At 41.2% G+C, this 25,729-nt stretch overlaps 1 protein-coding gene across 2 annotated transcripts; it reads left to right on the top strand.

The window, feature by feature from the left end:
- The first annotated feature begins 1,143 nt into the window (after positions 1 to 1,143).
- LOC5576026 (protein GPR107) lies at positions 1,144 to 19,645 on the top strand. 2 transcript variants are annotated; one of them, XM_001662315.2, is made up of 9 exons: positions 1,150 to 1,408; positions 1,487 to 1,597; positions 1,656 to 1,801; positions 1,868 to 2,013; positions 2,071 to 2,159; positions 4,189 to 4,577; positions 4,634 to 5,024; positions 18,582 to 18,742; positions 18,815 to 19,560. In XM_001662315.2, the coding sequence occupies exons 1-9, from the start codon at positions 1,316 to 1,318 to the stop codon at positions 18,954 to 18,956; spliced, it is 1,668 nt and encodes a 555-aa protein (XP_001662365.2). In that variant the 5' UTR covers positions 1,150 to 1,315; the 3' UTR covers positions 18,957 to 19,560. The 2 variants fall into 2 exon arrangements, with proteins under 2 accessions (XP_021695931.1, XP_001662365.2); XM_021840239.1 differs by having other exon boundaries at positions 1,144 to 1,408; positions 1,868 to 2,159; positions 18,815 to 19,645.
- The last annotated feature ends 6,084 nt before the right edge of the window (positions 19,646 to 25,729 follow it).

Genomic DNA, 25,729 nt, shown 5'->3' with positions numbered 1-25,729 from the left:
CCAAATTCACTAGTTTCCATGGTTACATAAATAACACGGCACCGCTAAAACGTCAAATAGTGAACTCGTGCATTGATCCATGGACCAATGCACGAGTTCACTAATTTGACGTTTGAGCGGTGCCGAATTCACTGGTTTCTATGGCCACATAAATAACACGGCACCGATCAAACGTCAACGAGTGAACGCGTGCATCGATCCATTGTGCTTATGGACCAATGCACGAGTTCACGAATTTGACATTTGAGCGGTGCCGAATTCATTCGTTGCTATGGTCACGTAAATAACATGGCACCGCTAAAAAGTCAAATAATGAACCCGTGCCACAGAGAACAGACATGGAGGCTAGAACAAAATTCCATCTAAACGATGTGTAAAGGTTCCAATCAACCATCAGTGCCGCCAACGCAGACAGCCCGACATACAAACTCGTTTCGACAACAGGATGTCACTAGTGAACGTCAAAATGCATTAGAACACAAAGCAACGCTAGCGACAAGTGGCAATTTTTGATATCGACACTAGCGCCAAAGTGTAAAAAGTGGCAAATTTGTAGCGTTCTCAATCTGACGACAGCGCCGCGTAACAGGAGCATAACAACATACTTTGAAATGGCCGGTACAATGCTTTACACACGCTGACGAGAAAAGATGAACATCTGTTCTCTGTGCCCGTGCATTGATCCATAGCCTGCGTAAAACGAATCGGCCGAGTAGAGTCAGATTAGCGTGAATACTCAGTTTCGCATTTTCACAACTAGGACAACCATGGGGGTCGTGTCGCATCATCATCTCATCTTTCTGGCGTTACGTCCGCACTGGGACAGAGCCTGCTTCTCAGCTTAGTGTTCTTATGAGCACTTCCACAGTTATTAACTGAGAGCTTACTATGCCGATGACCATTTTTGCATGTGTATATCGTGTGGCAGGTACGAAGATACTCTATGCCCTTGGAAGTCGAGAAAATTTCCAACCCGAAAAGATCCTCGACCGGCGGGATTCGAACCCACGACCCTCAGCTTGGTCATGCTGAATAGCTGCGCGTTTACCGCTACGGCTATCTGGGCCCCCGTCGTGTCGCATAAAAGATCCTAAACTGGCAGCCCGGACAGCTGTCAATTGACGCACCAGTTTTTTTTTACTTTTGATTGTGTGTGCGACTACGACAGCATAAAGAAAAGTGAAAATCAGTCGTGAAAAATCGAATTCTGGAAAAACGACTCGGAAAAGGTGCTTGATTTTAGTGGTTTTTCGGTGATTTCGAAGGCGAATTTGAATGCACTCAATGTCCGCCGAGTAACCACCAGGCGGTTAGAATGAAATCCTTCGCATCCGTTGCTTTGTGGACGGTTTTGCTGCTGTTGTTTACAGATCGTTCCGATGGCCGTAGACATCATCTGGAAGTGCGGGTGAGCTGAGCTGGAAACAAGGAATTTGGGAAAATGTCTGTCGCATATGAATAATGAATCTTTTATTAACGGTTTTAGGATGACTTACGGCGGTATATTCCGCTGAGCACATTCGGATTCTACCCGGGAGGAATTCTGGACGTGAAGTTGTCCAATTTTATGGTCACCCCCCATAGTGAAAATAACATTGTAAGTTAATATGGTTTCTGGTTGGTTAGAAGAATCCTAATTTCGGATTTTATTTCAGTATGGCCTCTCCTTGGATAAAACCCTTTCGGATGCGATGAATCCGTATCTGGACACCCACCAGGATAATTGCATACTGCAAGAACCGATTAGTTCCCTGCGAAGCGGGCCGATTCTGTTTTTCATCATGGATCTAAAGCGAGAGGTGTAAGTTATGATTCAATATGCGTGGGAATGTTTCAGTTTAATGTAAAAAATCTCTTTTTCTTTAAGTGTCCATCTGAATTGTTCGAGCGAATGGGAAAACACGCACATTTACAAGGATGCTAGTCATATTCCACCGATGCGCGGCAAGCGGCAATCGTTTGCAACGGTTAGCGATTCGAAATCGATGTATATGCAGCGCAGGAAACGAGAGGGTAATTTGTACAATAATAGTCCAAATCTGTTAAATACATGCTTTGTACTCATTGCAGCTAAAGATCTAGTTTCCGTATGCCGCAATTATAATCTGACGTTGACTTGCGCCACTAATGATCTTCCATTCAAAATTTGCAGTTTCACAGTGAGTAACATGCATATACATTACAGAAAAATACATTTGAAAATTTGTCAATTTCTATTCTATCATCTTATTTGGTGGGGATTGCTCATCAAACCTTCCGGTCCGCCTCATAGTTACGTACTATTTGGTGCTGGGTGTAGTTCTTGTTTTTCCAGCTGTATTGAAAAGCATGAGCCATAGTCTTTGGCATACAATCGGGTCTTTCTTTAGCAGAAAAGAACCGAAATGTCTATCGACGACCGGTGATTGCTAGCAGATATAGTGGAGAGCTTGTCTTGATACGTTCATCGCTTCAAGCTAGTTGAAAAACTGAATACACTGATTGCCTGTCGATCAGAGCCGAACTAGGCATAGATCGTCTACATACATCTGAATCTACATGTCTCCGATGTATTACATCGTTCCAGGTGGGAGTTATCTGATATGTGAATATGGTACCATAACAGAATTTTTCATCTGGATGAAGTGATAAATCATAATATTCCGCAAACTGTATCACACATCTACATAATGTATTGCGTGAAGTTAAGACACAGCAGAGTATTGGGTACATAGGACCAAGTCCCTGCCGGGTAGCGCGAAACTGATGAGCGATAGACAATAGAATCAACAACACTGCCATAAGGGATAGTAAGCATGTGACTATTGTCGAAACAATGATTAGGAGGCAAATCAACATCCCAAGATCAAATTTTTGTTACAACCCAATGTAGGTTAGGTATTATTAAATTAGGCTGTAGAAAATGATAAATATCTGATCACTTAGGAATGTGTTGCGAGGTAATAAATGCTCGTGATTTGTTTTCTTCGAATACACATGTATAAATTGATAAAATTTAACCCAATGTATAATGAAATTAGGTTCGAAGAAAGGATTAATATTTGATCACTTAAACTTTACGCTGCAAGATATTCTTAATCGTTTTTCTTTTCTTCTGATGTACAGAAATAACTGGTATATTTAGCTAAAATAATGAACAATCATACGCATAGAGCCTACGGGTCATGCAGTTAGGATTGAAATTAAAATAATATTGCGCATTTCTTTCACACCACAGGTTTATCGCAGAAGTTTTTACATGTGCGGAGGCGTTGGTAGAGGTGCGCGATTGCGTCGAGTCGCAAATCGAAGAATGAGTGCTCTGAGGGCATCAACATGATTCGATGAGGTCCCACACTTTTATTTGCGCTTTTGCACTTGTAAATGTCTTACTAAATAGGAATACTTTGTGTTAGGGAAAGTGCAGGAGAATAAAATATAATTCATTGGAATTTTCTGATAGAGGCAGAGTTCACATGTTACTTAGGTATTTAAAAGCAAATGAGAACCACATTAAATAATAGATAAACACTAATGGTCATATTTTTATATTTTCATTTCATCGCGGTCCTCATTGCTCGAGCGGAGACGACAAAACTCGAGGTGGATAGAATCGACGCAACTACGACACGGAAAAGAAACAGATGAGAAACTATCGATACATTTATTCAACTATAAAAACCACGTTTTAACGTAATGACTTTATTTCTTCTCGTTTCAGCAATCCAACAACCAAACCATCTCTACTATCTTTTCATTTCCTCTTCGTTACATTTATAGTCCCTCTGGCACTGAATCGAATGACGCATTCCGCATTTTATTAGCGATGTCTTTGCTGTACGTTGAGCATGGTGTCGGAGGTGATGTGCTGTGTAGAACATCGGATGTTCTACACGGCACGCTACTTCCGGCATTTTGTTTGGCGTGCGGGATAGGCAGTGCTAGTGATGATATGAAGGCCGCTATTCGGTTTAGTGCCAGAGGGACTATATCTATTTAATGTATCTGAAGCTTGTGGGACCGCTTTAATTCCGGCGCCTGCTTGTGGAAGATCCCGGTGTGCTAAACGGTATAGGACATGTTAACGGGGGAGGCTTGGTAGGTCCTCACCCAGCCCGTGTCTAGATGGGCGGATAATTGTCTGCCAGGGTGTGGATTGAGCAATTACAATTAATTACAATTAATTTCTATTCTATCATCTTATTTCAGTTCGCAATGGAAATCTCGAACAAAGCCGACGAAGGCCTCTACAATCTGTATTTCCATAGTTGCCCCAACTACGACATGAACACGTTGTATTCGCTCCAGTTCGACGTTGATATAGAGGAGAAGAACGGTCAAAATTATCTCTCGGCCGGAGAGATGCCCCTTCCAGCATTGTACTTCATGATGTCCCTGCTGTTCTTCCTGTCCGGTCTGTTTTGGGTGTTCATTCTGAAGAAGAGCAAACATCCTGTTTTCAAGATCCATTACCTGATGGCGGTTTTGGTGTTTTTGAAATCGCTCTCGTTGCTCTTCCACGGAATCAATTACCACTTCATTCAGACCAAGGGCGAGCACGTCGAGGCTTGGGCCATTCTCTACTATATTACTCATTTGTATGATTGACCAGAGTGGTTCTTACAATCAGAAGTAACGCTTCCATCCATTTCAGACTGAAAGGGGCGGTCCTGTTCATTACGATCGTCCTGATTGGTACCGGATGGACCTTCATCAAGCACATCTTGGCCGACAAGGACAAAAAGTTGTTCATGATAGTGATTCCGCTGCAGGTGTTGGCCAACGTGGCGGAGATCATTATCGCCGAGAGCGAAGAGGGCGACAAGGAGCACAGCACGTGGCGGGACATTTTCATACTGGTTGATCTGCTGTGCTGCGGGGCGATTCTGTTCCCGGTGGTGTGGTCCATCCGGCACTTGCAGGAAGCGGCCGGAACGGACGGGAAGGCCGCCATCAACTTGCGCAAGCTCAAACTGTTCCGCCAGTTCTACATCATGATTGTGTGCTACATCTACTTCACCAGGATTATCGTGTATTTGCTGAAGGTAAGTTTTCTGGGAGGATCCTTTCTTAGCTGAACAATCTTATTGGTAAAATGGGTGGATCCTGTTTCTACTATCAAAAGGATTCAAGAGTGGAGTTTTGAGATTATTTCAAATCCCCAAAGAATTGTGCAGAGCTGGTAACTGGTCGTTTTGTAGAGCTTTGGTCTCTTTGTTAATACAATTTTCTATAATGTTTATTTTTGACGGAAGGTCTATCGAGTCTATTTTCACTAATATGGTCTCTAAAGTCACTTTTTTATTATTCTACTTGTAATGGTTCCTGCTGCCAAATTTTAGAGATTCCAGAGAAATCTTCAAAGACTGTTATGCGACTATTTCACAGATTTTTCAAGATCTTCTCAGATTCCTCGGGAAAAAGCTTCAGGAATGCTGCTAGTGATTTCTCTAGAGATTTCCTCTGGTACTCTACCAAAAATTCCTCTAGTGATTTCTCCATTCTCTCAAAAAATCAAAGGATGCTTAGAGGAATTTCCTCAGAATTCACTCCAACAAATCCATGAACACTCCAACGCTTCTACCTCCAAAGATTTCCCAGCCATTATTTCAGGATTTCCACCAGATATTTCTTGAATAATTATTCCACCGATTGCCCCAATCGCTATTATAGGAGATCTTTCAAAGATTCATACAGGAGTTCTTCCAAAAAATTCAACAAAGATTAATTACAGAGGGTCTACTCCTAGTAATTGCTCCAAAAATTCCTCAAATACTTTATGCCTTGTGGGTTCAATCTTTGCATGATAGGGGGTCGCTTGGCATCACTGTTGAGCAGCAGTCGTGGGCTTGTATCGTGTCCGATTATTTATTAAATTTAACGTGTTTTTGCCATAGTTTAATCACGATTTTCAGTGTTTGTGTTTTCCATGAGTGTTTTTTACGGGAATATGTTGAAAATGAAGCACACGAAGTGATAAAACCACAAAAAAGTGATTCCAAAAGTGATTTGTTTTTCATTCCACCGTGGATAAATTTTTTCTTTTCATGTTGCGTGCGTCGGGTGGTGAAGAATGTCTCATGCATCAGTGTGGTAGTGCAGCTAATTGACAGTGAACGCATCCATTACGGGCACATGATGCAAAGCTGAATTTTGCCAAGCGTTTGTTCAAGTGATAGTGTGTCCCGTAAGACAAGACAGACATGTCAACACAATGCGAAGGTGTCGCCGAAACCGAAGCTAAGTACCGTTTTCTTCATTTTGCGAGGTTGTAGGTAGCTAGATTATTTTGTGGATTTCGACTTAAGGCCGTGATGCAACTGTATTTATTACACACGTACACGGTTAACTTCGGTTACGCGTTGGATGTGTGGGTCTCTTGCGGCGCCCGCGGGTTTCTTTATCTTTTTGCGCGGTTCTGTGTAGTGGTGGATTGACACATCATCAATGTGTAGATGTACCATTGCGTGGAGTTGCGTGGAGGGACGGGGGAATTTTCGGGCGTCGTGGCAGGCTTGCATATTTGATGCGTGGCCGGGGTTGACAATGTGGGTGTAAAATTTCACTCGCTTGAATGTAGAGCGATATCGTGAGAGTGTCGTAGATGAGTTCGTTTTTAGTAGGCGCGTTTTGTTTAGTTTTCTACGTATCTTCGGTGCGCGATGAATTGCTTCTATGTGAACGTTTTGACAGATTATTCACTAGAAAAACGCTTGAATTTGTTGCTCTCTGTACACTTAGTGTGTGAGCGGTAAATGATTACACATTTTATCGTCAAAACGATGGGACGTAAATTGAGTAGTGTTTGATCCTTCGACCTTGACGCTTGCTTCTGCGGGGGCGAGCGATGGGGGCAGGATCGAAAATGTCACGCGTCGGTAGTACAGTAGTGAAAAAGTGCGCGGTCCGTTAGTAGTGTTTGATCTATTGATCGTGTCGCTTGCTCCTGCTTGGCGAGTGACGAACACTTGTTCGGCGTACAATGCGATTATTGAATTATTTAGCGAATCCGGTTAGGCGTGATTACATCATGGATCGCATCACCAAACATTGGTGACTCCCAGACAGTGTCGTAAAAATTCAGCCGAATGATACCCGATCAGTGCGAAAACGAACAAAAACAAACTCCGCTAGCAAGAAGCCAATCTGACTTCGAGTGCGAATGCGACGAGAAAGAGAGTGGGTGCAACACACGCACACATTCAGTTTCACCCACTGTTGGTGTCATTTCAAAATTCAGTTTCACCTAGAGGCACTGAAATTGAAAATTGAATATAAAAAATTACAAATGAATTTTATATTACTGGTGTAAGAAAACGGCAATGTGATGCCTCCAGTTGATGAATCATGATTGTCTTTTAATAAAAAAATACAACTTTTGCAATTTGCGGATGTTTTGTGGGGTATTCTGACGGAAATGATTTTTTTCACTAGTGAAATTGAATTTGAATGTCAGTAGTGGATGAGAATTAGTGTAGCAAAAGTAATTGAAAAACTGAATGCACGTTCTACCAGATTCGTGCATGTATTGTCAAACAAACATTCACACAAAGAAGAATTCAACGATGACGGAGCCTACTGAGGATCGGCGTTGTTGACTGTATATTGAAATATGCAGACACTGCTCCCAGATCTCTACCTTATCCCACTAACCCAATATCCTTTCCATGACAACTGTAGAGATGCAGAGGTGATCTCGGTCTCTAGTAACAACGGTTGTCGAACTAACATTCCTTCCTTTCCCCGATGACCGTAAGGACGTGGCCGGCGCCGTTATTGACTTATAAAATTTGAGCTCTCGATTTGTGCACATTGAGAATGGTAAGCTAATCCCAAGCCCCATTCAATAAATCTCTGTGCAACTCCGATTGTTCTAGTCAATCACGGAGTAGCAACTACGAATTGTACGGTCATCTATGCTTATGCTTATGCTTATGCTGTGGGTTCAATCTTTGCATGATACACAATCTGATTTGCGAGATCATAGGTAGTTCCATAAACTCCTTGATCAGCGCCATAGATCGATTCGCCATATGTCGCCGTCTACGTTGCATCAGCGGTTGTTCGTATTCAGATGAAAATGTCATCGGGAATTCAACGCGTTTATAGTTCTTCACAATTTCTTTGTCAGCTCGAAGGATGAAGTGTGCTCTTAGATACAGTCAACTCTCCAGAGTTTATATCAGGAGGTCACCTAAGAATTTCATCAGGATCTTCTAGGGATATCATAAGGAATTCGTCTAGGCATTCTAAAAGGAGTTCCATCAGGAATTTTATCAGGAATTCCTCCAGGGATTTCATCAGGAGTTCCTATAGTGATTCCATAAGGAATTCTTCAAGGGATTTCATCAGGAGTTCCTCCAATGCAATGATTTCTTCTGGAGTTCCTGCAAGAATACCTTTAGGAATTCCAACAAGGGTTCCATCAGGAGTTCCTCCGGATTCCGTCAGGAATTCCTTCAGGAATCATCATTATTTTTTCAGAAATTTTAACAGGAGTTTCCTTAGAGATTCCATCAGGAGTTCTTCTAGAGATTGTATCAGAAGTTTCTTCAGAGATTTCACCTGGATCTTCAAGGGATTGCATCAGAAGTCTCTTCTAGAGATAACATCAGGATCTCTTCTGGGGATTTCAAGAAGAGTTCCTTCAGGGGTTTCATAAGCATTTTCTTTAGACATTCCACCTGGAATTCCTTCTGGGATTCTATCAAGAGTTATTTCAATAGGAGTTCCCAAGGATTTCCATCAGGAGTTGTTCTAAGGATTTTATCAGGAGTTCCAACAGGGATTCAATTAGGAATTCCTACAGGGCCAAACAACAGAAGTCGTTCGTGGCATTTCACTACGAGTTCCCAAGGAATTCCATTAGGAGTTCTTCTAAGGACTTTATCAGGAGTACCTCTAGGGTTTCCATTAGGAGTTCCTTCAGAGATTCCACCTGGAATTTCTACAGGAATTCTATTAAGAGTTTCTCTAATGATTCTATCACGAATTACTCCAGGGATTACATCACAAGTTTTTCCAAGGATTCCATCTGAAGGAGTTCTTCCATAGATTTCATTGGGAATTTCTGCAGGGATTCCATCGGAAGTTCTTTCATGGATTCCATTAGAAAAAACTTCTAAGACTTTATTATAAATCCTCCTCCGATTCCATCAGAAGTTCTGTCAGGGATTCTATCAGGAATTCTTCTAAAGGTTCCTTCAGGAATCCCTCTAGGGTTATTCTGGGTTAATTTATTATGAATTCTTTTCGGAATTTATTAAGAAATACAACCCGAATTAGTCAAGGGATACCTCCCGAAATTCCTTAAGGAATCAATCCTCAAGGAATTCCTCCAGCAAAAACTCCAACGATTCTGGAAGATTATCGAGATTTCCTCCAGGGATTTTATCAGAAATTTCTTATAAGTATTCCATTACCGGCATTACTCAAGAGATTCCTTCCGGAATTTCTCAAAGGTTTGCTCGCGGAATTCATCATGGGGCTCTTCCCGGATTTTCTTAAGGAATCAATCCCGGAATCAACTTTTAAAGCAATCCCTGAAGGAGTTTTTGAAAGATTCTCTAAAGTAATTCCTGGTAGATTCCTTGGAAAAAATCCTTCAAACAATACAGTGGTCACACTATTATGGGTCACCTTGTCACGATTATTAGTCACTCTGTTATGCATGCAATTCAAATGGGAATGACCCACAATAGTGTGACCACTGTACTGGATGGAATTGATGGATAAATTCCTTTAGGAAGCCTCGGAGAAATTTATATTAGATTATTGAAGTAATTCCCTCAGAAATCCCAGGACGAATGCCTCGTAGGGTCCCTTCAGAGATACAAGGATGACTGTTTGGAGGAAACACTGGTGGAAATTACAAAAGAATTGATTGAAGATTCTCTCTAGAGGAATACCGAACGATAACCTGGGGATCCTCTCAAAAAATTACAAGTGGAATCTCTAAAGGAATTCCTGCTGATCAAGTTTTGATTAATTTTTTTGCAGTATTTCTCTTGAAATCTTTGAAGGCTTTCTGATGGAATTCTTTGAGGAATTGTTGGTGGAATCCCTGGAGGAACTTGATGAATCCTTGGATAAATTGAGGGTAGTATCTGTATAGAAATGCTTGATGTTTCGCTGGAGGAAGCCCTGAAGAAATTCAAAGGGATTTTTTGGACAGATCTTTGAAGGAATCAGTGGTTGAAATCCACAATAATATGTTGAGGGACCTCTAAAGGAATCCTTGGAAAAATTCCACCTGAAGATATGCCTGAAGAATGTTCCCTGGAGGAACTGTGGTTGAATCTGTGGATAAATTTTTAAAGGAATTATTGATAAAATTCGTGGTAGAATCTCAGGAAGAGCTTTTGGTGGAATCCTTAGTATAGCTTATGGATTCCTGGAAAAGCTTCAAACCAGAATAACTAGAGAAAACAAATAAAAAATTCTGGATAGAATTAATGAAAAAAAAATCCATTGGTCATTCCCATATCAATGACTGCTCAGAATATTTCCCGAAAGAGACCTGTCATGATTTCTGAGTTTTGCCGAAATATTTCGTACGAATTATAACTGGAATTCCTCTTAAATATTTAATTCTTCCGGTACTTAAATGTTAAAAGTTCTTCTCTTCCTTACTGCGATTATTGCGAAAAGATTTTCCTTCACAGCAACAGCATTCGAAAAAATAACAATCACATATTCACTAGACTCTAGGCAAGTCTAAAAACATGCGAAGAAATATCGTGTTGCTGCAACAAGCCTTGACAGTCGGTCAAACGGTTGTATCAACATAAGTCGGTTTGACTAACTTGGGGGCGTAGTCAATGTTGGTCAAACCGTCTGAGCGTCTGTGGGCTGCATAAGAAACATTTGTGGCTACTGTTACACTGCAGCAGTTCAAACGGGTCTACCCCGTTTGGCATAATGCCGTTTGGCATAATGCCGTTTGGCATAAAGTCGTTTGGCATAATAGTCATTTGGCATAACAGTCGTTTGGCATAATGGTCATTTGGCATAATGGTCGTTTGGCATAATTTGAAAAGAAGCTTTAGATTAAATAATAAAAAACAAAACATATACATGATGAACATCTTTATCTAGTCGTACGCTTCTCACACTGTTATGGGTCACTTTGTCACGATCCATTAGTCACTGTTTTTCAAATGTATTTCAAATGAAAATGCCTTATACTAGTTTATTTGATATTTGTACTACGAAGCTGGAAATGTTTTAACGAATAACTTGTCATGATAAATAATAATTACACAAGTCTCAGTTTAATCATGGGATGAATTGGTTGAGTATGCGGATAACGTGATCTAAAAAATAAGAAGTTTGTTTTATTTTATTTATGTTTTATTAGCCAATGATTTCTCTATTTTTTTGCAGTACCATTCAAGTATTCAATTCGCTTATGACTCATACAATATGCATAATACCGATTCTGTGTTGTTGCTAGACAATAATACTTGAAAAGTGAGAATATTTCGTTTCGGTATCTTTCAAAACTATTTCCTTTAACATCAACAATAAAGTTCATCCACTCTGAAGCGTCTTGTAATCCATTCACGTACAAAAATGTTGTCAATTTAAGTCGCTCTTGATATTTCAATGTCTTGGATGCGATTATTTTTTTGATATTAGAAGGCCATAAATAAACTGGTCCACAGACGTCTTGGAACGTAAATAGTGGATTCGTTATATCTTCATATTCACGGTAAACTTTACACATTTTGTTTAAAGGATTGTTCATTTTGTTAACTTTAAAAACACTTCAATTTATTTAATATACAAATAAGCCAAATTAATTAAAACTTTTAGCGATAAAATCACTCGGCAGACATGCGTACGTAAAACTGTTACAATTTTATTCGAACATGCCTCGTCCAACACCTGTAATGCCCGTAAATGCATGTCAGTCCCATGTTTGCTGGATTTCCTATTCACATGGGACAATTATGCATTTATGCTCAGTGTACCTACCTCATGCTTAGGAATTCAAATAGAACGCAGCTTGCTGTGATCCAATTGAATTTAAAAGTCACCCATTGGTCGAAAAATCGAAAAATTTAAAATATGATCAGTAGGCTGTGACCACGTTGTACCCCGTTGATACTGGTTGCTAAGTAACGAGGCCGGTATCATTGTAAGAGGCATACTAGTGGAAGTTGGAGAAAGGGTTCTTTTCTGATTCTGCTGTACGGCGGTTTAGACGCGAAAAATGGACTCGGACAGCGATAGCGATTTTTACGGAGTGGATGCAGCCGAAGCGGAAAATGATGTGCCGAAAGTGCTTAAATCATCCAGAGGAAAGGATTGTTTGGCTTTCAAAGGATTTTTATTCTATTCAAACAGAACACCGGTAAGTTTTTTTTTAAATTGTGCGAAATAATAATACAACTAAAAACCAAATTAATGTTTTAGAATGGTCCCACCCACTACTGGGAATGTAGGGGTAGACCACATGGACGCGGCTCGGGAAGCAGATGCTCTGCGCGTATGGTAACGTTCAAGGCGGGGAACGAACACCGCGTTCTGTCATGTTCGGACCATAACCACGAAAGCGACCCAATTCATTTAATGGGGCTAATGATGAGGAGTTCCCTAAAGCGACGGGCCAACCAAAACAATGCAACGCCAGCGAAAATAGTACGCCAAGCCGGAGCAGAATTTTCTAATGCGGTGCAGCAGAGGATGTCGTTAAATGCACAACGTAAAATCATCGACCGAGTGCGAAAAAGTGACGAACTCCCAAAGGAACCCACTTCGTTGGCCGAATTTGAGGTGCCGATCAGCTTAAGGACAACCGTCGATGGAGAATCTTTCCTTATGTCTGATATTAAGGAAGGAAGCGACAGAGCAATCATTTTTGGTACGCTGGAAGGATTACGACGTTTAGCCCTTGCCAAATACTGGATCGTTGACGGAACGTTCGATTGCGTTCCAGGTTTGTTTCGGCAACTGTTCACCATTCTTGGTAGCAGTTCGCCAAACCACGAACATGCGTTCCCCATAATACACACGTTGATGACAGCAAAAAATGAAGCGCTGTATCGGGCAGTCTTTGCAACGCTAATAGAAAAGGCAAATGAGCTGGGGATCGATCTAGATCCACCAGTCATTTTATCAGATTTTGAAAAGGCTATCATCAACGCTATAAAATCTGAGTTCCCAGAAACAAAGCAAAATGCGTGCTTCTTTCACCTGTCCCAGAATTTCTGGAAAAGAATTCAAGAGGCAAAGCTTATTGGAGAAATGACCAACAATATCGCCCTGTATCATTTCTTCAAAAAGACGCAAGCCCTTGCTTTTTTACCAACTGAACGTATACCAGCCGCGTTTGAGAATTTGAAAAAAAAATGCGCCTGTTCAACTGAAGGATTTTATATCTTATGTGGACGAATACTACATTATGGGTCGTGTCCGGCGTATCGGAAAGGATGGGCGAATCGTTCGTACAGAACCACTGTACCCGCCGTCGTTGTGGTCGATTTATGACAACGTTTTGTCAAACGTTCCGCGTACCACAAACCAGATTGAAGCCTGGCACCGACGTTGGCAAACACTGGTAGCACGTCAAACTGGAGTGATCAAGCTGATGGGTGAGTTAAGGCTGGAGGAAAAATATACGGTTGGACAAATCGCAGCTCTTCTGGCTGGTACGTCCAGCAAGCAGAAGAAGACGATGCATCAAATTAATGATCAAGCGGTGAAGAATATTGTTGAAAATATTGATAAATATCAGGAAACTGATTATCTTGAGGCAATTGCAGCTCACTTAGGATCAAAATCAAAATAAGAGAGAGGTTTTTCATTACATTTCTATGTATACATAACAAAAATTGAAATAATAAATGAATTGGTAAATATATATTTCTTTTCATTGACTCATGTGAACAACGGTAACAAAAATGTTTTAAAAATACGATTTCTGGTTATGGTTATGCCAAACGACTATTATGCCAAATGACCATTATGCCAAATGACTATTATGCCAAATGGCATTATGCCAAACGACTATTATGCCAAACGACTGTATGCCAAACGGCATTATGCCAAACGGCATTATGCCAAACGGGGTAGACCCGTTCAAACAATTTCTCGAGCAATTCCTCTCATAAAATTTTCACCTGGTGGTTACGGAAACGCAGAAACACCGAGAAAAGGTCTTGGTTGACGTTGGGTCCTGCCAGGAGTCTGTCACACCCGTCGACGACGCATACGATAAAAAAAACTAGTTAGTCGCTACTTCCAGCTCATCTGGTGGCACCTGTGAGTGAGTGACAAAGCGCCCATTTCAGTTGCGTGCGAGACTGGTCCTGAAGAACTCGGTAGCTGCTTATTCAGATGGAGTAAGCTGGCTTGACTTCAGGATCTCCTCCTGCTCCCAAAACAACCGTAAGGAGCGATTGATGTCCAACTCAGTATGGACATTGATGATCGAGACGTTGGTTTGCCTTCTCGACGAGTAGATGGCTTGATTCCCTGACACAATCCATCCGAAGATTGTGTTCTGGCCTGGCATGAGGAGAGCAAGAAAGAAGTCAGATCCCAAGATTACATCGATCGGACCCGGCTGGTGATATGCTGAATCAGAAAGATTGTCATGTATTTGCTTTTCCAATAGGCTTGGATGGACACTGCAGTGCTGTGTGGGAAGAGTCGAGGTGTGCTTCCCCAGGATTTCGCCAATACACGCTCGTTGGTTAACCGGTTGGCAATCACCAGGCAACTGGTTGTTCCGGCTGCTTGCTGACCCAAACGGGAAACCATCACCTTCCCGTTACAACGAAGCAGGCTGAGCTATTACACAAACTTCCGAAATCTATTTGCTTTGAGTGTCCATGTCCTTAAATTCACTACACTGAAACAACAGATGCTCCTTGAAGCCCTTCGCGCACTTTTCTCCTGCAGCAGCTGTATGCAGCGACTGCATCTTCTTATCGCTCACTGGTTTTTTCGCTGGTTCCTTCTCGACTGCTTCTACTGTCGTCTTCTTCGTGAAGACTGTGCAGGTTTTCAGCGCATCGCATCGCACGAGTTGTCCATGAACTTGATGAAATCGTTGAAGGAAGGGTTTTTTCTTCGATGATCTGCTGCCCCATAGTGATCGGCTTTCCAGTAGGAGGTATCCCCCGAGCGTATTTCATTGCTGCACCACCTCATCAGCAGTAGTGATGGCACCGTTTTTTCTTACAACATTTTCTAATTTCATACATTTTACATGAATGCAGATACAGTCGACTCTCCAGTCCATAACTCGATATTCAAGGGCCCATAGACTGATACAGACACAAAAAATCTTAATAATCAATGGAATTAATTTCCCAAGCTCAAGTTTCGGGGTCCAGGTCCCCCTGGCCCTCCGCTATTTACGCCAATGCTTGTTTACCGATCTAGATTCTATATTCAACTTATCTACATTTATCACCTACTTCACTCTCTTCTACTCTTTAACTCTCACACCGAGCAGGTAGGAGAGTGCTCTGCTGTTAGTCCAATCAATTTCCATATAATCCATAGTCCATTGTTCTTGCGGTGGTTCATTTTGCCGTGTTCCTTAGTCGTTTGAGGCTAGCCGCCTTCGAAGAGGGTCAGTTTGTCTCAGTCACCATCTAATACTGACGGAAGATGGATGTGCTCCCCAAATCACGGTCCTCTGTGCGGCGTCTTCTGGAGGCTGCACGTGTTTTTTTGTGGTGGGGCTGGGAATGGACCCCATGACCTTACATTTATGAAGCGAAATGCTTAACCCCAAGGCTACGGACACCCAACCCCCCCCCCCATATCGCTGCCTCTTGCTACTGTACGTTTCGCATCAAACATGGAACGTAATGGCAACCAGACACACACGCATGAATGTTGGCTGTATTGTAAAAGTCGCTGCCTAAGGAACTTAGCTGACGACAGCATTTGTGATCATGCCGTAGCGAGCCGAACGGACTGTTTTACATTACAGCCACCGAAGGACAGTAACCGTCTTCGGCTACTCGAGCCAGGTCGGATAACTTTAAAATTTAAGAGTGTTATGTTTAGGTGCGCAAAATTTTACCGCGATCTGTCAAGTAATTTTCAAGATGCATTCGAAACAAGAAGAGCTACGCCAGCAAATCTTGAGCGCGGTGATCGATAATGGATGGGTCGGCAAAAGGCTTGAAATCCACCATTCTCGCGTGGTAAAGATGTTCCAGGAGACGAAGACCATCGAGCGCTGGAAGCAGTTGAAAACCGAAAACGGAATGCCCAGAGAAGGCCCGGATAATAAGGCAATACTTTAAGAAAAACCCGAACCATTCCACCCGAGACGTGGCCAAAAAGGTCAATTTGTCGAAGTGGTTCGTCCAGCAGGCCATGAGGCGCACTGGGCTACGGGTTTTTAATGTCAGGAAGGCGCCAAACCGGACTGACAAGCAAAACACGGTGGCTCAATTGCGTGCGCGAAAGCTGTACCGTGAGTGGCTGGTCAAGCCAGGCTGTCTTGTTATGGACGACGAGACATACATCAAGGCGAACACCAAACAAATCCCCGGCCTCGAGTTTTTTTGTCGGTACGTCCAGCATGTAGGTTCCGGAAAAGAAAGATAGACAAATTCGCGAAGAAGTATTTGTTGTGGATGGCGGTACAGCAAGCCGTTCGTTGCAACCGGCACCATAAACGGGCGGATTTATCTAGAAGAACGCTTGCAGAAGCGCTTCTTGCCCTTCCTTCGCTCTCACCGTGGTCCCACGCTCTTCTGGAAGGATTTGTGTCATTACACTAAGCCTGTAATGGATTGGTGAGAAGCACGTTAATGTGGTCCCGGAGGAGGCGAACCCGACAAATACACCAAAACTTCGTCCGACCGAAAAGTTTTGGGCGATAATGAAGAAAGAAGTTGAAGAAAAGCGGGAAAACATTCAAAACCGATAAACCTTTGAAGAAAAACTGAGAGAAATTGTGTAAGAATCATGGGCAAAGTCTCGCCCAAGATCTCATGAGCAGTGTTAAGAGAAATGTACGAGCATTCAGCTTGGGGAAAGAAATTTAATAAATAAATTATGCCAAAACATAACTAATATATAGTTATTTTATCCCTGAAAATTTGAAAAGTATTCGATTGGATCCGATTGAATTTTTGGGGATCATTTTTGTGTGTCTCATTTTTCCGAGTCCAGTATTTAGAATCATTCGATAAACTCCTGGAAGACTTGTGACCCTCTAAAAAAATCTGAGGTGACCTCTGTGGCTGTCCTAAAAAAAATCCTAAAGGAATCCAAACCGAAACTTTGGAAGAGATTGATTAAAAATCACTAAATGGCTTCTGAAACATCTTTGTAGTAATATCCGAAGGAAACTTTTGGCAAATACCTGAATCAATTCCTAGAAAAAATAATGAGAAAGCTGGAGCTATTTCGGATCCTATTCTTGGCACTTTTGATTCACTTCGGCAATGTGTTTTTATTCGAAAGCTACTGAGCTCATATTTGGCCTTGGGTCGCTTATTAAAAAAACTAACTGATGTTGAGCTATTCCAGTATCGCCAGATCAGCTGCACTTACACAAGAAATCAACCAGATGACTGCTTGGGACTAGCAGACATTCTCAGTGTATAAATGCCGGCGATCTACTATTTTTGGGCAACAATGGCGCCTACCACGTCAGAATGCTGACTAATGAGGGGAAGGGGGAGGAATTGATCGCATTGGTGAAACTGGCCCACTATAAACCGGATATACCCCTGCATCTACGCCAGTTTATTCGTGTATAGGGCAGTGCCGGATTTGGTCTTCGGGGGGCCCGGGCCAGATTTCTTGACGGGGGCCTTTAGCACAAAATGTTTAGTATTATAAAAATAAAATATCCGGAAAACGCCAAAAAATTGTAATATTACTCGACATGACTATATACACAATACTTGTTTTTTAATCAATTATGATTCGCGGTTTACGGCCAATCAGCCGAGTGGAAGTTTGACAACTACCGAAAAACTAAACATTACATATACTTTGCAATTGGATTAAATGGACAAATTGATAAGTTTTGCGAAAAAGTTACACGTCTTCTCGGTGAGAATCGAACTCACGACTCCCTGATCTCTAGTTAGGGCGCGTTACCCCTACGCCACGAGAGGACTCATGGACGCAGAAGTTAACCTGAATTCGAATTCAGGTCAATAATCACGTGGTCCTTTTTCGCAAAGTGCAATGTATTCTGAAAGTATTCTGTATATTAACCCGAGGAGAGTTTTAAAGTTGTTGATATAACCTTGATGGTTTTCAATGATAATTGAAGGATTTTCAATGAAACTAAAAAATTCACGAGCATACATTTTATTGTCAGGCTAATAACCACAATTTGCAAACACAAAAACACCTAAAGCACTTTTGGTTAAGAAAATGTATCCTAAAATACAGGGCCATGATGTCCGTTACATGACGCACCTGTACTTTAGTGGAAATTACAGTACCACTGCTGCAGTAGATTCCTTTTCACATTATGCCAAATGGCTATTATGCTAAATGACTGTATGCTCAACCACATTATGTCAAATGACATACTACCAAACAGGGTGGACCAGAACACCCAGGTTTCGACAACTTTCATTAATTATCTTGCAAATTTTCAGATCACCGTTGCGTTCCAGTACGCCTGGTTGGACGAGATGTTCAAAGAAATGGCCACGTACGTGTTTTTCGTTCTAACCGGGTACAAATTCCGCCCAGTATCGCAGAATCCATACTTCTCCATGCACGACGTCGACGATGACGACGACGATGAAGTGGAAATGTGAGTATTCCTTCTTCGGCACACAGGATAAAAAAAAAACATAAAACTATCCAACTTGGCTTCTTCCCGCAGTCTCACCCAGACGGGCCTCACCGAGGGCATCAGCAAGGTGACCAACCGCTCGCAGCCCCCGGGCACCATGGTCCACGAATCGAACGAAGAGGAACGGGAAAATTTGATCAGTAAACGGGAATCGTCCCACGAGTATGACTAAGTTTTCGCAAAAGCTACCTACCTAGCGACGACTCCTTTGTAATTATTTATTAGTGTATGTCGTACCTATCTATTAATTACTGAAAAAACTATCAATATCAACTTACCAAACTGCCCGTGGGCGAAGTGAAACAGTAAATAGTTGCAGAACCAATCTGCTCACCGCAATTACACGATGCAAACGTTGATTTTTATTGGTTGAACTTTGTTTGCTCACTCAAGTATGGTTTTGTTTCCAATGGGGCTTCTTCTGTGATCTTGCGTTTTTATACAATACATTGAAGCCCTGTGCGGTGTGAAGATTGATTTTTTATTTCTTTTGTCATGTCGACAAGAGTTCATAAATTATACCTACCCAGTAGTTTTAGGATGTGACCAAAAACCAAGCAAAAGAGAATAAGAGATAATTTTTGATACATTTCCTATTCATTCTGATGATGCAAGTAGTAGTGTTTATAGAATTTTGGCATCTACATTTGCAACGATATAGTACGCAACATTATACATACGGTTAATTGAATTACAGAAATAGACATTCACACACTCCCCTCTTAGATAGATTGCAAGCTCTCCGTGTCAAAAAGGGTATTTTTGGACCACGTGAGTGAATGATAGCAAATAATATTGCTTATGTGTATAAATTGAATAATTAAAATCAAAACTGTAACGAAAATTTCACTAAATAATCGATATGTTTCTCTGCCTAACAAACTAGTTTGAAGAATTCCCGCTTTTTTGTACTCGTAACGACGCAAAAATGATACGAACATTACTCTCCCCGGCAAGTAAGACTAGCTTGACGAACGGTCATTATAGCTGTTTCGTTTCTGGATTGCCGGATGTTCCGCGCAGGAAATGAGAATCGTCGTGGTCGCAAGCAGGATGTTCATGCAGTGAGGCTGTGCCATGTGTAAAGCGTGAGAGAAGTTCGCTGACCAAGCAGGGTGGTGTGAAAATGAGAAAAGTTTTGCATGTCGTACGGAACGATTCGTTGGTTGTCAGGATGTGCGCTCGAAATTGTACTTCGTTAGTGCGGAATGATGCCAAGCAATGATAATATGAACTTTGGTAATGTTTGAGATAAGTCCCAACGAAGGATGTAAGTATATTGGTTTTTAACAATAGTGAAAATCCACATTTGCTTGGCATACAGGAGCAAAATTGTCTCTTTAGAAAATCATTTGCTAATTCTTCCAGTAGGGTGTGGTGAGAAATCTCAGTCTCGTGTTAGCAAGGTGATAAAACTCGATTCGAATGAGGTGAGTCCCTGTTTTATTTTCTTCACAATGGGAAATCTGCAAACAAACGCCTGAGGAGGTAACTCAGGCAGTGTGTCGATGCCGCTCCAACGACGAACTACTAAAACCAGCTCATGCACTGTACTTGAGGAATTCTTGTTGAATTGTGTACAGACTGCACAGACATTATCCTTGGCCTTAGACCCTCTTCTCCCTAGAACCACCTTACGGCATTTCTTCGAGGAGATGCCAATGCATATAGCATTTAACACATAGCAGAAGTATTAACCCTACTCGTAACGCAGGTAGACCACCTTTACGTAGTGCGTTACGAGGTAAGATCTATCGAGGCAGCAGATGCTTAACGGACCCCCGTCCTCTAAGAGTTGGGGTGTTGCCCAGTAAAAAAAAACGCGGTGCAGCATTCAAAGAGGCAAAGTTAGCTTTCAAAAAGAGTCCAAAACGGGCATGCTTTGATAGTCTATGCCAGAGTGCCAACTCGAGTCCGTGGGGTGATGCCTACATAGTGGTAATGGCTAATACCAAAGGTGTCATAGTGCCTCAAGACAAGTCGCCCGAGCTGCTGCAATCTATAATCCATGTGCTCTTCCCGCATCACCCATGGCCCCCAGCGACGTAAGCGGCAGATGAAGGAGAAAAAATGGCGAGGGTGACGAACGAATAGCTGGCAGAAGTCGTGAAATCATTCTCGTCAAACAAGGCATCAGGACCTACTGGTATCCAGAATGTTGCCCTAAAAGCAGCAGTCAATGCGGATCCGGACATGTTCAGAACCGCGTGCAACGCTGCATAGATGAAGGAACCTACCAAAGTGTAAAATTCCACTTCGGATATTGAATTAACGGAGACACGTCTAGTTAGGCTTACGCACAGATCAGAACTTATCTACCTTTGTTTCGACCTAGATCACCAACTCGCATATCTCTCATATTCGAAGACAGTCACTCACCTATAATAGGGTTTTGCTCGATGGTCGAAACCACGGATACTATAGTTCTTACCCCTAAAGATATTGCAATAACAATCCTAAGTCCAAATGCTAATTCAATTTTAAAATCTACACAGAACACATATTATCGATAGTTCAAAAGTCTAATAAAATAAATACTAATTCATTTGATCATTCCAAAATATAACACTTTACACAACAACGAGTTCAATTAATTCGAGAGAAAACAATTTCAAATATCTAGTTAAAATATCATAATCTTAGTACGAATTCGACAGAACATGAGTTCAACTATAAATATAATCTTCATGTATTTTTTGTTTCTTTTTCCTCGAAGATCTACGGAGTGTTGGTTGCTTGGTTTCGGTCATAAGGTTTGGTCGTGTATCCAAACTTACTGCTGCTGTTGATGTTGATGGCCTCGGAATATCACAATGAGCTTTATCCTCATCCAACATCACCACCCGACTTCTTTTGCTTGAGACAATCGGGACCATTACGTTCAAGATGAGAGGTTTAGTCTGCCACCTGGAAGACATTGAGAGAAAGACGTCTCACGAATGTTGCCGCAATCCATCTCTCCACGTGATTCATGTGGTTGTTTTTCAACCACACCTTGTCACCAGGCATCAGTCTATCAAACTGGTCTTTTTTGACTTCTGTTTGGTTTGATGATGTTACTGTATTTTGCTCACGTTTATAATTAGCAGGGCTTTTGACCAATTGTCTCGAATAATGACTTTTTGGGTTAATTAAGTCAATTAACATCTTTGGTTTATAGTTAAATATTTTCTCTGATGGTAAAGAACCATCTGTCGTCACACATGTATTACGATAGTTTATTAAAAAGTAATTGATCTGGTCCTCCACGTCCCAATTGCGAACCTCTGGTTCAAGCAAATATTTTTTGAAAACTTCTTTACCAGTCTGACCATCCTCTCTGCTTGGCCATTGCTGGAGGGGTTGTAGGGTGGACTCTTCATGACTAAGACCCCTTGCCGTTCAAGAAAGGACACGAATAGTGATGAATTGAAAGGAGGACCACCATCGGTTACTATTACGTCCGGTAGTCCAAAGCTTGAAAATAATTTGGCAAATTTACGGATCACTTTTGGAGCATCTGTGCCGTTCCTCATCCACTCGATTTCTAACCATTTAGAATGGCTATCCACTATGAGTAGGAAAACTTTATGCTCAAAATGGAAGAAATCTGCGTGGTTTCGTTGTGGGTATCCAATTTGTCGTCGTGCTGGGTTTTGGAACAGCTGACATTTTAGTACACGTGTCACATTGTCTAACAAAATCCTCAATCTCTTTATTCAGCCCAGGCCAATAAACCGTTCTCCTTGCCAGTTGTTTCATTTTAACTATCCCAGAATGGTTCACGTGTAACATTTTGAGCAATTTATTTCGAAACTTCACTGGTATGACTACTCTATCTTGGAACATTAGGCACCCATCAACGATTTCAAGATCATGTTGATTTGCCTGGATATTTGACAAAGATTTATCATTTTTTTCTGGCCAGCCATGCTGTAGATAGGACATTAACTTCACCGTTACAGGATCATTTATTGTTTCGTTTGCAATTTTAGAAAAATTTAAAGGTAGTTCGTTGGTTAGATTTAGACTCTTGACGTACTCTACGTCGCACTCTGTGGGTACACTCTGTTGTAATGGAAAACGCGAACAGAAATCAGCGTTGCCCATTTTTCTTGATGGGCGATATACGATGTCAAATTCGTAGATCGACAACTCTAAAATGTACCTCTGAAGTCTCGTAACGTAAATAGAATGGGCCCCTGTCTTTCCAAAAATTTTCACTAGCGGTTTATGGTCAGTATACACTGTAAACATTTGTCCGTAAACGAATTTGTGAAATTTTTTAACGGTACAGACAAGAGCTAACGCCTCCAAATGAAGTATTGGGTATTTCTTTTGCGCTTCGTTTAATGAAAACGACGTGAAACAGATTGGTTTTTCAACTCCGTCGATCAAATGTGCCAACACTCCTCCCAAACCGTAATTACAAGCATCGGAAATCACCACTAATGGGATCAAAATACTCTAAAATATCTGCGTTCAATAATTGTCTCTTGCTCTTCTCAAATGCTTCTTGACAGTCACTTGTCCATGTAAACCTAACATTTTTCCTTAATAAATTGTATAAGGAACTAAGCTTAGAAGACAAATGTGGCACAAACTTCCCGTAGTAATTAACTAGTCCTAAATACGCTTTTAACTCCGAAGTATTAGAGGGTACTTTAGCTTCTTTAATCCTCTCTAGCTTATCTAGGCTTGGCAACAACCCTTTGTCAGTGACTATATGCCCTAAGAAGGGAAGACTAGTCACAAAAAATTTACACTTCTCCCAGTTTACCTTCACATTTGCTGCTTGTAATCTCTCTAACACGGTGTACAATTTTTTTTTACAGTCTTCAAAACCTTTCCCTGCTATCAGTACATCATCCTGGTACACTGATATATGTTCTATTCCAACTAGAATTCGTTCCATAATCTGCTGGAATATGGCAGCACTAGAAGATGCACCCTGTGGTAGACGATTGTATGTATAAAGCCCTTTTATCGTGTTTATGACCATAAAACGTCTAGATTTTTCTGACAAGGAAAGCTGAGTATAAGCGCCTTCAAGGTCTAGTGCACAAAACACTTTGCACCCTGACAACTGCGCAACTAAGTCTTGTGCTACTGGCAAGGGATACGTGTTCGGTATTATTAGTTTGTTCACAGAAACTTTGCAGTCAACCACAAGCCTGATTTGGCTGTTTTTCTTAATCAGCACTATCACAGGAGACGCCCACTCACTAGTTTGGACAGGAGTAATCACATTCTCACGCTCTAGTTTGTCTAAGTAATCACATACTTTTTCCCTTAGCCTGTAAGGAACCTCATAGGCTCGTTTGAAAATTGGTTGATCATTTTTCAGTACTAAATCTGCTTCATATCCAACAATTGGTAATGAAAAATCTTTTTCAAATACAGAAGCAAATTTACTTTTGATATCGCTCAAATGAAGATTTTGGTCATGGGTAGATATATTATTAACGTTTGTAATACCTAGAAAAGTATGCCGCCATTCTGGAAAAAATACATCCAGCCATTCTCTACCCAACAAGGGAATGAAGTGATGGCTTTTGGTATCATTGTTATCAATAACCACCAAGGCAACTTTTCTTTCTATGTTTCTAATACGAACGCTTACTTCAGTTTCTCCAAAAACTTTCAATTTTCCTCCATCTACAACGACCAGTCTTCTATTACTCTTGCGAAGTGGTACATTTAGTACATTTAAAAAAAGATCAATTCCCATAACAGAAACCGCAGATCCACAATCAATCTCCATTTGTAACGGTCTACCCTCAACAGTAACATCAATCAGACAAGGTTCACTTACTCTTTTAATGGACGTCACATTCATACACATATATTCACCTGATGAATCATCACCAGATTCGTCACTCAATTCCATGCTCAAACGTCGCAAGGCTTTACTCAAATTTGAAGCAGTGTTGCTAGGTGGCACAACAACGCTTTGAATCTTGTTTGGTTTTAAAATCGCATTCCCTCTCTTGCGGCACTGACGCTTAATATGTCCTTTTAAACCGCAGTTGTTACAGTAGAATTCAGCATACTTGTTATTTCCTTTGTTTCTGTTATCATCCTCGAAAGTCACCCTTCTCTGATAACTGTTGCTTCTACGAGCCTCTGTACGTGCCATAAAATCCTTTGTTCTTTTGACTTTTACTGTGCGCCGTGTGTTGGTGCTGTCTCGCTCTCTCTCACGGGCGACTTGAAAACAGAGCGCACAGTAAAAGTCAAACGTTTTATGGCATGCATAGGCTCACTGCGGCTGCGACTCCTTTGGTTGTAGTTGTTGTACCTATTCCTTTCATAAGTCGCTCTGCGTCCTAGCCTTTGTTTTACCGATGCGATCTGATGTTCATCCACGTTTATTGCTGCCGCACGAGTATTCGCAAGCTCATAATTGGTTATAATCCTCTCAGCATCTGCGAGAGTTAACCTCTCTTCTTTCAACAATAGGGTCCTAAAGCCCTGTCTCAATTTTAGTACCAAACGCTTAAGTTTAGAGCAAAAACACATGTTTACTCAATTTTTAATTGATTTTCATTGGTTTAAGTACAAAACACTTTTTTTATGATTTTGTCACACCTTTTGGTTTAAACTCAAATGTTGGGTATATTTTGTTTTCCGTGTCCTTTCCGAAATGTCAGATAGGAACAACCCCAGTGTTCAAACTATATGCCCTGTGGCATTTATGTCGAAAAAGTGAATGTCAAACAAGATCACAAGTGTCAAGGTTCATATTCGAAACCATTTTTAAAATTGAAGTTTAAAAATTTTATAGCCGTTATTTAAGCTGGAAAACTTGCTAAAGTAGTTGCAATAACATGCTCTTTCGTAATATTAAATAAAAACAAGAATTCATTAAACATTTTAGGACCCAATTAGCCACTTATTCACAAAGGTCAGCGACCGTGTATCAAACAATGTGTGTATAGCCTTTTGTCACAATTGAAATCAATT

This window comes from Aedes aegypti, chromosome 1 (genome assembly GCF_002204515.2).
Source record: "Aedes aegypti strain LVP_AGWG chromosome 1, AaegL5.0 Primary Assembly, whole genome shotgun sequence".
Lineage (NCBI taxonomy): Eukaryota > Metazoa > Arthropoda > Insecta > Diptera > Culicidae > Aedes > Aedes aegypti.
This window is presented reverse-complemented; position numbering and strand designations above follow the sequence as displayed.